This window comes from Mustela erminea, chromosome 5, assembly GCF_009829155.1.
Source record: "Mustela erminea isolate mMusErm1 chromosome 5, mMusErm1.Pri, whole genome shotgun sequence".
In the NCBI taxonomy this organism is placed as follows: domain Eukaryota; kingdom Metazoa; phylum Chordata; class Mammalia; order Carnivora; family Mustelidae; genus Mustela; species Mustela erminea.
Window position 1 is genome coordinate 107113348 of NC_045618.1, and position 14257 is coordinate 107127604.

General features: G+C 39.6%; 1 protein-coding gene across 6 annotated transcripts in view; it reads left to right on the forward strand.

Annotated features, from left to right (window-relative positions):
* The window catches only part of DAAM1 (dishevelled associated activator of morphogenesis 1), a 163066-nt gene extending 152325 nt beyond the window's left edge, over positions 1–10741 (forward strand). For all 6 annotated transcript variants that reach the window (XM_032344351.1, XM_032344355.1, XM_032344354.1 and 3 more), the window contains 3 exons: positions 2729–2860; positions 6761–6931; positions 8014–10741. In XM_032344351.1, the coding sequence (XP_032200242.1) occupies positions 2729–2860; positions 6761–6931; positions 8014–8223 (513 nt within the window). In that variant the 3' untranslated portion in view covers positions 8224–10741. The remainder of the gene's footprint in view (positions 1–2728; positions 2861–6760; positions 6932–8013) is intronic.
* Positions 10742–14257: the final 3516 nt, after the last annotated feature.

Sequence of the window (14257 nt, forward strand, 5' to 3'; positions counted from 1 at the left end):
TGGGGGTGTTGTGGGGGTCTTGCAGGAGCAGGAACTGGGGAGCTAGACCTAGGGTTGCACTGGTTTCCTGCGTGTAAGACAGGGCTCATTTAAGTGGGTTGGGCTAGATAATCCTCAAGGATCCTCTCCGTGTCCAGGTTCTGTTAATAAGTGATGTTCTTTCTTAGCAGAACAGTGGAATACTTCTGTTGTCTTGGAGTTGGTCCTCTGGGGAGGATTTATTGAACAGACTTTTGGGTGTATGGTCCATTCTCAAGGCCAGGGGTCATGATGATTCAGAATCCTTGCCCTCCCGGTGTGGCAGTGGCCAAGAGCGCTCCTTCTGCTCTTGAGAACACATCCAGATAAGCAGAGTGATTACAGAGGTGCCTGAGGAAGAAGGGTGGATTTAAGTTAGTACAAAGCTTATGGAATGACTGGCATTTATTAGAGAAAGCTTCTCTTCTGGAGGAGATGAACTTTGAGCTGAGACTTAGAGGGGTGGGGTGAACTCACGGACACAGCAATGAGGTTGTCCCTGGGGCCAGGCCTCCGTGGAAGGAAAGCAGGCTGTGCCACTGGGCTTACTGGTGACCGTGGCACCTGAGCACCAGGTGGGCCCCACCCAGTGTGGCCTCAAGCCAGGAGGCAGGTCAGGTCCAGTAGCCTGCTCAAGAGAGTGGTCGGAGATCCAGCCTGGCACTCGACAAGGGACACTGCTCCACGGGCAGCTTGGAAGGGTGCTCCTCTCTTAAGTCTCTCTCAGATCACTTCTCAGCAGTACCATGAGGACCCTCCTCTTTTTTTATAGTAAAACTGTGCCATAGAAAGCAGCTGAATTCATTAAAGACATAACTAATAAAAGTTATGTCTGATATTTTTTTGCTTGTTTTTAATAAATTAGGGAACATAGAAGGCTTCTTCTTCTTCTTCTTCTTCTTCTTCTTCTTCTTTTTTCTTTTTGGGGGTTGGGGAATGCTCTTTCAGAAGTAAAGGAGATGAACTGAATGAAAGAAATCTTTTTCTTCCAACCCCAGTGGGCCAAGGCACTGAGTGAGCAAGTGGGATGGTCTTTCTCAGATTACAGAGGCCTGCTGGTTAAGGGCGGTTGGGGATGAGACTGGTTTTATAGCCTTCACTCCGTTCCCATTTCCTCCCACTGGAAGGCTCTCTTGAGACGAGGGTCACAGTTACGACAGCCTTAAAGCCTGGTAATGGATGCTCTGACCTTTGCATCTCAGCTAGTTCAAGCAAGGCATGGGGAGGGGGCCTGGTGGGGAGGAAGTTTTGGGTTTGGGGTCTATTAAAAGTAGTTTTGCTGAAATCTCTCCAGCACCTGGGTCATGGACACTGTAACACTCTTTAACACAGAAACCTTTCCTGCCCCCCAGCAGCGTACATGTCACAATGTAGTACCAGAAGGAACTACTGGGAGGCAGACCTTGGCCTGTTTAAATATTCATGAATCCTAATTGTGCTGGACACAAATGGATTATATAGTTTGAAGATATCAAAGATAAAATTCTTAATTCAGTCTTTGAATGAAATGAGATTATACATGAATGAAATACTTCAAAATTGCTTTTATATTTCTGTATCTCACATGCATACTTACTGACTTTCAAGGCCAAAGTACTAGAATTATGGCAGTGTATTCCAATCAGAGCAGATTCCATATTTTATAACTTTCCACTTATTTCGTTGGTTCTAATGGTGACATGAATATTCCCTGCTTTTTACAAGTGAAGAAACTGAGACCCAGGCCACTTGTCACAGATAAGAACCAAATCAGTGATGGATCAGAATCAGAACCCAGATCCTGTGACTTCTACACTCCTGCTCGTTAGTGCCTCTGCCAAAGCAGTTACAGAAGAAAATAGATTCAGACCAAGTCCGATCTTGCTGCCCAGTTGGTGCCCAGTGTGGTGGTGCTGAGACTGTGGAGTCAAACAGGCCTGAGTTCAAATTCTGGCTCTATCACAGATCAGCTTTGTGCTAATAATTTAATCCCTTTATACCTCAATTTATGTATCTGTACAAGGAGGAGAATAATCCCTCACTCACAGAGGGTGGGATTAAGAAAGTGCATCTGGCAATGGTTGAAATTAATTACTAACATTAGATTTGAATAATCTGTGTGTTCATCACCCTGGTCATGGAGAATATGGGTAATTAATAAGACACTAATACTCCTACCTGCCTGTTCACGTAAACAAAATAGATGGTAGACAGTTATGGTGCCTGTAGTTGACATTCCACTGATCCAGATACCCTCATGTAGAAAGTCATTAGACTTGGCCAGAGGGAAAGAAGGAAAAAATCAAGGAACCAGGATTCCCAGAATTCTGAGCACAGAATATCAACAGTTAAACTCCCTTGCTTTCAGTCACTCACCTTTGGAATCCAATTTGCTTTCCTTATTTAACTTGTTAATTTTATCTAAATGCTCATCTACTTACATCCTAAAGCTAGTATAAGAAATCACTTATTGAAGTACTTGTTGAATCACTTGTTGAAGTACTCAGATGATCGGCTAAATGGCTGTTTGCAAATAGTGTGGGTGCATGTGGGCTTGGCTCTGGTATGGTAGATGGAAGAGCCCGGGGAGCTAGGCTACCACAAGGTGTTTCCGAGTAGGTGTTGATGTGTTTGCCATTCTGACTTGTTAAATTCGAGGTATATGGAAAATGAGGCAAGGTGTGTCCATATTTGAGGGCTTCCTTGACATTGTCCACTTCCTGTGTTTAAGGAGCTAGAATATCAGAAATCTCAGCCCCCACAGCCCGGGGACAAGTTTGTGTCTGTTGTCAGCCAGTTCATCACAGTAGCCAGCTTCAGCTTCTCTGATGTGGAAGACCTTCTCGCAGAAGCTAAAGACCTGGTAAGTGTCCCCTTGCATACTGAATGTTGTTCAATAGGGCTGATACCTGCAGATACTCAATATCTTTGTATCTAGGACTGTGATCAATTGAAACACACCCTTTTTGTCTAAGTGGCCTGTGTTGCCTTTAGGTTAGCAAGACCTCAGGGTATCTGGATGGTGTAAGACCAGTAAATATTTTGCAATTTTTTCATGGTTGATACCGGATTAAAGTACTTACTTCTGGGAACCAGAAAAGAGTAGATCAGGCATTACCAAGGCCACGGTGTCCCAGTACCTGTAACTTATATGCTGTCCTGAGACAGACTTAGGGCAGGAGATTCCCTCTGAAAATCTCCAGCAGAACTTATTAAAGGAGGTGCACTTTAATTCAGAGCCTCGTGACAAGAGGCATATGTTTTTGGGTTTTTTTTTTAAGATTTTGTTTATTTGACAGATAGAGATCAAAAGTAGGAAGAGAGGCAGGCAGAGAGAGAGGAGGAAGCAGGCTTCCTGCTGAGCAGATAGCCTGATGCGGGACTTGATCCCACGACCCTGGGATCATGACCCAAGCCAAAGGCAGAGGCTTTAACCCACTGAGCCACCCAGGTGCCTGAGGCATATGTTTTAATAATACAGTGCTTTAGGTTATAGATTCTTGCTATTTCAAAATTTTGATTTCCTCTAAAGGAAAAGTTTTCATTGGCTAATAACTAGGACTTCAGCTCCTCCCCACCCCCCATTTCCTCTTCCAAAATAAATACGCATTTATATACATATGCATGTACACATCTTTTCTCTTACAACCCCCCCGCCATTGTTAATAAGTTATCTTAAACCCCTACCCCGTCCTGTTGAGCTCTTCCACACTGCTCATTTCTCAGTTGCCACAATAGCCTTTTGCTTTAACTTTCCTTTGATAACTTGACTAATGGAAGTCATTTCACTGTAGTCGTCTGTTTAGTAATAGATATGGATGTTTGCTTATGTGTAGTGTACATAAACAACTGCTTGCAGTGCAAAAGAAGACTGTATTAGGATACATTAGTTAGTCTCAACTGTAAACCACACCTCCAACATAATTAAGTAAATGGAAAGATAATGTATGGTCAGAGAACTGCTGTTAGAAGTCCAGCTTCTGCTGTCCCATGATTGATGTCAGCGGCCTCTGTGATAACCCCCACCCCCACCCATGTCTTACATATGCCTCACCACTTTGGATGATACAGATCTATAAAGGAAGGGTCTCCCCAACCCCACCCTAACAAGGCAGTATAGAATCTACTTCCTTGAGGGCTCAAACATTTTTATAAGAATCAACCCTACAGTTAATTTGTGATATAAAAACACTTACTCATGCACAACCTACTTTTTTTTTTTTTTTAATTTTAGTGTGGGAACTTCAGTCTGGGACTAGTTTTCTTCAGACCAAAATATACATGACTTCATCATCACTAGAATTCCTAGATAAAAAGATCATTCAGGATGGCTTGGAGTGCATGAACTTAAATGATTTAGAGACTCAGTCGTAGGCCATCTAATGCCATTTTGTTCATACCAGAACTTTTAGAAATTAGCTTATAAAGCCATGAAGACAAGCTAGAGCTTTGTGTGTGGAGTATAAGCAGAGTATTTTTCCCTAAAGAACTCTGATTTCTGGGGTGCCTGGGTGGCTCAGTGGGTTAAAGCCTCTGCCTTCAGCTCAGGTCATGATCCCAGGGTCATGGGATCAAGCCCCACATCGGGCTCTCTCCTCAGTGGGAAGCCTGCTTCCCTTCCTCTCTCTCTGCCTGCCTCTCTTCCTACTTGTGATCTCTGTCTGTCAAATAAATAAAATCTGTCAAATAAATAAAATTTAAAAAAGAACTCTGATTTCTTTTCTTTTTTTTTTTTAATAAAAATTTTCTGTGTTTATTTGACAGAGATACAACAAGAGGGAACACAAGCAGGGGGAATGGGAGAGGGAGGAGCCCTATTTCTTATATTAGGGAGCCCGACATGGGGCTTAATCCCAGGACCCTGGCATCATGACCTGAGCTAAAGGCAGACGCTTAACCAACTGAGCACACCAGAACTCTGGTTTCTAATAGAATATTTCCAAATAAGTAAAACATTGAGATCAACTCCTCAGTGAAGAGAGAAATGGCAAAAGAACATTTTTATTACAAATTTAAAGATATACCATGACAACTATAAGATGTCATATGCACACACATATAACTTTATAATTGTTTTATCTCAGAATAAATATTGATGGGGAATTGGAAGAAGGTAGCCAAAAGGTGCTAAGATAAGTATAGGGGTTGTAATGGACAATATGATGATTGTAGTTAATATTGCTGCATGCTATGTTTGAAAGTTACTAGGAAAGTAGACCCTTTTGTGTGTATCTGTAAGGGGTGATGGGTGTTAACCAAACCTGTTGTGATCATTTCACAATATACTGAAGTCAAGATATTATGCTGTACACCTTAATTTTATACAGTGCTATATGTCCATTATATTTCAGTAAAACTAGGGGGGATAAAAGAATAAATACTAAAAATATTTCCTATAGGGAGATAGTGTTACCAAAATATCAGAAAAAAATACAATAAAGGAGATAATGCAAGAAAAATAAAAGCAATTTTAAATTCTTGGGTTGGGGGCACTGTACCAACACTTCATAGTCTAAATGAAGAAAATTAGAAAAAAAAAAAAAGAAGAAAAGAAAATTAGAGATCTGGAAAATGTTAAGTAGTTGATTAGGCATAGAGAATGAGAATTCATTTGACTCCGAAGCTGGAAACATCTTCCTTAGTAGCTTAGGAGTAACAGCATTAGATCCTTACAGAGGGAAGAAAATTTCTAAAAAACATTATGACTGGCGTTGAACATTTTTTGGATAGTCATGATACTGCTAAGACTCCTAAAATCATGCAGTCTTGAGTTATGAAGATAACTACCAGGAGAACTAAAACTAGAAGAGTACAGTATAGGAAATATAATCAGGAAAATTGTAATAACATTTGGTGACAGATGGGGACTGCACTTTTCCTGGTGGGCACTGAATACTGTATAGAATTGGTGAAACATTATGTTGTACACCTGAAACTAATATAACACTGTATGTTAATTATACTTCAGTTTAAAGAATTAAAATCTTAAATAAGCTGACACATTGGCCAACTCAAAGGAAGAAAAAATACCGAGGAGACTGGAAATAACTATTTTGTTATAAGAGACATATATTTGTATTAATTTTTTTTATCTCTACCTTAATATTTTTCATTTTAGCTGTTTTGAGAGGATTTGCACCAAAAGGGATTCTCTCTAAGAAAGAATTTGGAATAAAATTATATTCTCAGTCATAAATTCGGTGTTGCATTAATGATTCTGTTGTCCGTGACTGTTTTCTAACTGAGGACCAGGAAATATCACAATGCTAGCGTTACTTAGGATTAGGAAAAGCAGCTAAGAAGCACTGGATCCCATTTGCTTTTGATATTAACCACATGGCACCAATAAATGATATTAAACTGCTTCAAAGAAAAGTTAAAAGTACAAGTTTCCCTACCCCTGCCGAGTTTGCTATTAGTTTTACGTCTTGAGTGCTCTGCCCTGTGATATTTTGCTTTCTTGTTTTTACTACTGTTTAGTTAATAAAAAGTCAGAGTAGGTAATCATTGGTGTTAAGCTGAAATGAGGTGGAAAAGAATAAATAGTTTCAAAAGTCAAGGAGTATTAAATTTTTTACTTTAGCAGTGATTGATGGGCCTGTTCAGCAGCCAAAGATAAATACAGGCTCATTGAACTCCAGCAAGTTATATTTGAGTCTTTCTGAACGTCACTGCTTCTAGAGAGATTTCTGTTTGATCACACAATTCCTCTGGAACACTGACCTTCTTAAAACTACCCCCCCCCCTTTTTTTTTTCTTCCAGTTTACTAAAGCAGTGAAACACTTTGGGGAGGAGGCTGGCAAAATCCAGCCGGATGAGTTCTTTGGCATTTTTGATCAGTTTCTTCAGGCTGTGTCAGAAGCCAAACAAGAGAATGAAAACATGAGAAAGAAGAAGGAGGAGGAGGAACGCCGCGCTCGCATGGAAGCCCAGGTAACATAATGAGGATCTCCGCCGTTTCCACCTCCTGCAAATCCCAGAACGGCTGCTGCTTGGTGTGTAGACGGCGCTGTGATGTGCCAGCTCCGGAAGGCATCGAAGTACTCTCTAGAATGCTGCTCTGAGTTTGAGTCACCGTAAGTCTCTCTCAGGCAGTCAGGCAGGGTATGTCCAAGGACTGAACAGATATATTTCTACATCCTCTGATCTGGAGTTTCGTTTCCCAGAAATTATTATAAAGAAATAATCCTAAATTTGCCCAAAGAGAACCAACCACAATCTTTATAATAGCCCTCATATGGAAACAACCTGAATGTTTACCAACCAGGCATTAGCTTTAAATGGTGTAATAGCTACCTAATGGAATATGCAGTCCTTGGAAATCATGTTTTCAAAGAATATTTAATGATAAAAGAAAGTTTACAAAATTACTTCTGTGTAAATCTTTTTTTTTTTTTTTTTTTTTTTTTTTTTTGGGTAAGGTAAGTGTTAATAGGGAAAATGATAGTGGTGGGGTATACCCCCTGCAGGCTCACAATGGTTAGCTCTTAACAGTAGGATTAAGGATGATTTTTCCACCTTTGTTTATATGAATTGTGTAAATTTTCTCTAATGCATGTATAATTTGGTTTTTAATAATAATAACCCATGTGTAGCCAGCTCCAGGCATCCACAGGAGATAGAAGCTAAGCCTTAGATGTGAGGAAAGTGGTCCTATGAGCGTTTGCTTTAGTCTCTCTGTACTATCAAATAAACTAGTATTTGGGGTCTGTCCAGTGAGAACTTCCTCGTTCCATGATAGGCACAGGAATTGTCCTAGTTGCTCTTGTTTTAACTAGAATATCATGAGGTTTACCTAGATTCTAGATGGTGAGTGTCTAATCTTCATTATTCATTGCTTCTACAATAAGACCTCAAGTACCAGTTCCCCGTCTCTTGTGAGGTCCAAGGGCGTTAGCAGCTGTTGGATGCACATGGGTTGATGTGACTGGAGTATGGCCATATTTCAAGGACTTCATCTCCACTGAAAACAAAACACTTTGACACTTCTGTAAAAGGTTGCTTTCTATTTGCAGCTCAAAGAACAACGTGAAAGGGAACGTAAAATGAGGAAAGCAAAAGAGAATAGTGAAGAGGGTGGAGAGTTCGATGACCTGGTTTCAGCTCTACGCTCAGGAGAAGTATTTGACAAAGACCTTTCTAAGCTGAAACGGAATCGCAAGCGTATTACCAACCAGATGACGGACAGCAGCCGAGAGAGACCAGTCACAAAACTTAATTTCTAATTTTCCTTGGATACTTTTTTTAGAACGCTCATTAGCAGCCCTTTGAAGTGACTAGAACTTTTCATAACACTGCCTTGCAATCCAAACAGTGGCAATTTCTTCTTTCATCTGTGAGTGAATGTGTGAATGTGTGTGTATGTAAATGTATGTGTACATATATATTAAAAAAATGTATATAGAAGTCTGAGTGTTGTCTGGAGACCTATATGTATGGTTAAGAAAAAAAATCTATGTTAATGTATGTGCTCAGAAACTTTTGTGTATGCATTTGTATTGAATATGGCTCATTTTCTTCCCCTGAACACCATGGCTGTTCAGAAGCACAATATAATCTCCTGAAAGAGGTGACAGAGACATTCCCTAGAGTAAAAAGGAAAAACAAAAGCAAAAAAAAAAAAAAAAAAAAGGCTTGAGAAATATTTTATGGTTTCCAAGCTTGGTATACTTTGAAATTATTTTCATTGATAAAACTAGTGTTGGAAAAATATAGATTTAAAATGGTTTTTGATAGTTGACAATGTGACACTGGTGTATTGCATCAGTAATTGATACGACCAGCTTAGAATTTCCGACATTGGTGTGGGGGTGCAGTCTGTAAATGTTCATTGAGAACATCTTGCACACAATCTGAATTATGTAGAATGTCAATCAGACTTTTTTTATATATTTAAAACTTGGGCATCAATTTTTTCCCCCTGATTTCATCAAGTTCTCTGCCAAGCGCTCTTGAAGATTTATTTACATTGCTTTTGAAAAGAACACTATTTATCTAAATGCAATTCGCGCTCTTGTTAAAGAACAAGATTGCCAGAATGTGCTTATTGTTCTAACAATATAGATATATAAACTTTAAAAATAAAATTTCCCACCCAAGACCTAAAAGGAGGAATTCTCTGACGGGATAAAAATTATTTAAAATTTTTTATGGGGTACCTTTTTTTTTTTCCTTTTTTCTTTTCTTTTTTTTTTTTTCCTATTTTGTAGGACAAGCTGCATCTTCTGTCAGTATGGGTCTGGACTAAAGGACACTTAGTGAATGCACAAAATGTCAACAACACCAACAGAGATGCCAAGATCTATTTATCTCTAAGTATGTTTGAAGTGGTTTGTTGTTTATATGTTGTCATTTTAAATTGTGTGTCAGTAAAGCTACCTGTAAAATTTCAGTCCAAAAGATGAAGCTCTCAGGGAGAAATGAATAAAAACAATGAACATTAGAAAATAAAATATAGATGCTTACCATTAACCTACCAACTCTTAATATCCTTAAATTATATATAAAGAGGACTGTTACTTTTTTTTTTTTTTTTTTTTTTTGCTTTGCTTTATTTATTTGTAGTATGGGAGGGAGCTAAGATTCTCTCTTTTCTTTCTATCATTCGTGTTGTGGTTGGGTTTCCTGTGGAGAGAATAGTTTGTCCTGTTGCACTAGAACATTATTTACTCACTAAATTGAGTTTTCCAGTCAATTAACAAATATTTATTAAACACCTACTATGTGCCAGGCTTAGTAGGGCTACAGTGAGAAGCAAGACAAAGTCCCTGCCCCAAGGAGCTTATGTTCTAATGGGGATAAAGGGGTGAATAGAATACCAATATGCACTGTACAGGAATCATGCTATTTAAAAATGATTTGTAGAAACTATAATGCTTGGTGCAGATGGGAAGGTCTCTGCACTATCTGAAAGCTGTGAAATAGTGCTCTAAGGGTGGTCAAGAGCAGTGGTTTTTACGTTTTCCCCCCTCATTGCAAACTTAGAGACTTTGTACCCATTTTATGGAAGTGAATGACTAGCAAATAAGGTCATAAACTCACCGCAGAGGTTGTGATCCCCAGCCCTCAGTAACCAAGGTCTGCAAATCCACCGGGTTAAAGAGGCAGACAGAGACTTTGCTCCAAGAGGCTTGGAGATGAGGATTGGGAGACGATGATGGATGTGTCTATTCCTTAACAAAAGTGCCTCTATCTTCTTTTCTATTTATAGTAAGAGAAATTTGGTCTGGCTCAATTTTGGAACTGTATTTTGAAAATGGCTTTGTTTTACAGTTTAAGGAATGGACAAGTGGGTGGAGAGTTACATAGAGGAGCAAGCCCTTAGCGTGTCCCTCTTGCCCTTTGTAATCATCCTCATTTTGATTTGGCCATCCTGGTAGGCCTCCTTTACCATTTCCATTTTGGTTTCTTTCCCCAAAAGCTTTGTGCAGGTAATTCCATGTGCCATTGTTGAAAAAAAATCTACTTTTTAGATTGGTGCTGGTGTAAGTAGCCACTTTTCTCTCTTGGGTGTGTATTTTAAAGTTTTTTGTTTGTTTTTTTAAATTAATGCCAAAAAGAAAGCATTATAATTTGTAAACTTAATTATATGTCTTGTATCTTACTAGCTTAGTAGTTGGAACCTCTTAGTCTCTAGGTGCAAGACTGTTGTTATAGTACCAAGAAAAAAAAATGTTGTATGTGTTATGAGATTGTACATTTTTTTAAAAAAACAATATGCAATAAAGAGATGAATTCATTGGGTGTATGTATATGCTTTCTATGAGTTACTAAAACAGCATTATCAAACTTATTTGTACTATTAAATTTAAATACTGACAATTGTTTCCTAAATCAAGAACACATACATATTTTTTAGCTTGTATGTACCAGACCTAGAATGGTAGTTTTCTGCTTTGGTCGTATTCAATATGTTCACAGATTACTATATGCTACCCCTTTCTGTCACTTTTCTATAACCTCTTTGTATGACTCCATAGAGTTACAGTTTCTCAGTGTAGCTACTGGTGAAATTGTTCAGCTGGCAGTACAGAAAAGAATGTCTCGAGAATGAAAATCTTTTTCATTTTGAAGCATTTCCTTTTTTATTTATTTATTTTTGGGGAAAGATTTTATTTATTTATTTGAGATAGAGAGCATGAGAGAGGGGAGGGTCAAAGGGAGAAGAAGACTCCCTGCTGAGCAGGGAGCCCAGTGCGGGAATCTGTACTGGGACTCCAGGATCATGGCCAGAGCCAAAGGCAGTCATTCAACCAACTGAGCCACCCAGGCGCTCAGAAGCATTTCCTTTTTTTTTTTTTTTAAAGATTTTATTTATTTATTTATTTGACAGAGAAATCACAAATAGGCAGAGTGGGGAGGGAAGCAGGCCCCTCGTTGAGCAGAGAGCCCAACACAGGTCTCAATCCCAGGACCCTGGTTATGTCCTGAGCTGAAGGCAGAGGCTTAACCCAGCCTGGGAGCCACCCAGGCGCCCAGCATTTCCTTTTTTAAAATTAATTTATGATATAGGTCAATATGAGAAGTGTCACCTATACAGAGCAAGGGATGTGTATTATATCCTTTGAAAATTAGAGGTTTTTCTTGGCCCCACATTGACTGGCCATCCTCAACCCAGTTTGAAGTCAAGCTGAAAACAGATTGTCCTGTGGTTAATAGCAGACTTAAGTACTTCTGATCTTTGGAATGGACTCATGATAGTCTTAAAATTGTCAGCCATCTAATATTTCATCTAGTCCATGGATACTGCATGGTATCCAAAGACTACTACTTTTCTCTTATGCAGGGCATTCCGATGGAAGAGAGCCTTCTGCGTTGTAGACAGTTTTTTCATTGCGTCCCACAAACTGAACGTACAGTTAACAGTCTACATTTGAATGTGAACTCAGTTGTTCATGGAGTATTGATAGAAGTAGAGAAAAATATGAAACTTTCAGATCATTATGTTTCCTTTTATGTTTTCATTTTCCCTTAAAAAAAAAAATCATTGCTGGGGGAAAATGTGCTTCTGTTAAAGGGATGAAGCTATTTGAACCCTCCAGGGTTTCTGTAATCTAACATGGGCTTATGTGAGGCTTATTAAAGGATAGTCTTTAATAAACTAGTTTAGACACAGTTATTCAAAAGATCAAGTTCTGACTTTTCTGAATTTTTCTTCTTGTTCCCTTTTTTTTTTTTTTTAAATAACATCAGCTGTTTCTTACCAAGTAGTAAACCTAAAATAAGAACTCCCAAGCTTTAACGGCTGCTTGATACCATTCAGTTCTAAATCACTAGCTAGCTTCAAGAACCACTGGACTGTGTGTACATCTGAAGTCAGGGTTCTAGGGCTTTCATTTATAGACCATCACCAAGTTGGGGTTGGTGCCCATTTTCTCAAAAGTGGTGTGTATACTAGTTTGTCTCTACATCCTGTACCCCTATTAATACAAACTCTACTGAAGTCCAAAAACCTGGTGAATCTACCATGAAAAGATGGTTTAAAATCTATAATCTTCTTTATCTTGGAGAAAGTTTGGAAGCCCTGGAGGAAGGTGTTTCCTGTTTATAAGGATTTTCATGTTTTCCATAGCAGTGACCAATCAGGATTATTTTTCAGTGGTCTTGGGGGGAAAACCTTGATCTAACCTTTTTTGGTCTTTTCCCTGATATGCTTTTGTCTACTGCAATCAGCTATGTTTCTATGGTGTCAAACAAACAACATGTACATAGGATTGTACACTAGGGGTTTTTGACAAAGGGGATCTTTATTTTTATCAAAGCCTTGGTATGTTTTTTTCCTCCCCCATGGGAAAAAGGTCCCCAAGTAAAATTCTCTCATGTCATTTACATAAAGTATTTGTTTTTTATGCTTCTATGCCTACAGTGTCTTTTACTGGAAGGAGGAGGAAACAGTTCTGTATTGACCTTCAGTACATCACTCATTTCATTTATACCCATTATGGTCATGTGAGGACATAGCTAAGGCAAAGGAACCTGCAGGCCCCCATGGGATGGTGAGCATCTTTTGTTAGTGTCCTCACCCCATTCCCTACCTCCACCTCCAGTGTGGAGAAACCTTCCTGAGTCCAATCAGATTTAGGAACCTCCCTGACTTTACTGGGATGGGAAAGGTGCCCAGGGAGGAAGTGATCATAATGCTGAGCTGTGACTCAGGAAGACAGGCACAGGGGAGAGAAGGAAGTGTCTCCACCAGCTGCTTAAAAAGAGAAAAGCCTGTATGTGGATGACCAAGACTCTTTCCAACCAAATCAAGTCAAGCTGTCCTACTCCCTTTCACATACCCCCTTAGCTAAATTCACTTGGATGACTTACTGTGCCCTTTGACTTCCCCAGCTCATGCACATCCGTGTGTATCACCCTGTGTGTAAAGCCCAACAGGCTCGCTTCTCATGCTTCCTTGAACTTCCGTTCAGACCAGGACCCTTTGCGGCTTTAGCCTGTCTCTAAAACCTCCTCATTATCTCTTACACCCAAAGGATCTTGCTATCCATTCCTTAACTCTTCAGAAGCAGGGAAGGCAGGGGGGTGGGGCGGTCAGAAAATCACTAGTAAGCTAATTCACGCTCAGGCAGTTCAGATGATAAGCCTTTTCGGTTTTCCAGTTTAAGATAGTTTCTGCAAGTTGACTGTCATCTGAAGGCTCACAAGAAGAGCCTGTCCTTTTTCTCTCCCTGTCTTTTTTCCCTCAAACCTCCACCATAATAAAAGCTTCATTACTAAGAACTCTCATAAAATGCGTTTTTGCAGAGAACAGCTCTCCTACTGCCTTGAATGTGAGACAGTTCACCCCGAAAAGCAACAGCTGTTTAGTGACCTGACATTTTTACAGCTGGTGAATTCACACTAAAAGATAGGCTAGAGGCACTGGTAGGAGTGAGGTCCCCACTAAAGGATTAATGCCCTTAGGAAAGGAGATTCTCTTACATGACCTGAGGAAATAATGCTTCGAGGGCAATTAGCATTGACTTTCTTCAAAAAACATGCCAAAGGTGACCCTCATCATGGACTTTCCCCCACAAGAATGTGGCAAAGATGAGCCTGATGGATCCTGAAACTACATACAGTCCTTAAAGGACTCCCCTCGGAAGACGGCTCCCAAGGTCCCTTGCGCTGATTTCTGAGCAACACCAGAATCTAAGAACTCACTTCCAGAGTTTGTCTGCTGTCATCAGAAGTGAGCTATAACCCTAGGCAAGTCTCCCAAACACCTTTTTTGGGAAGTTCCAAAACTTGCACTGTAGGATGTTGTCTTCCCTC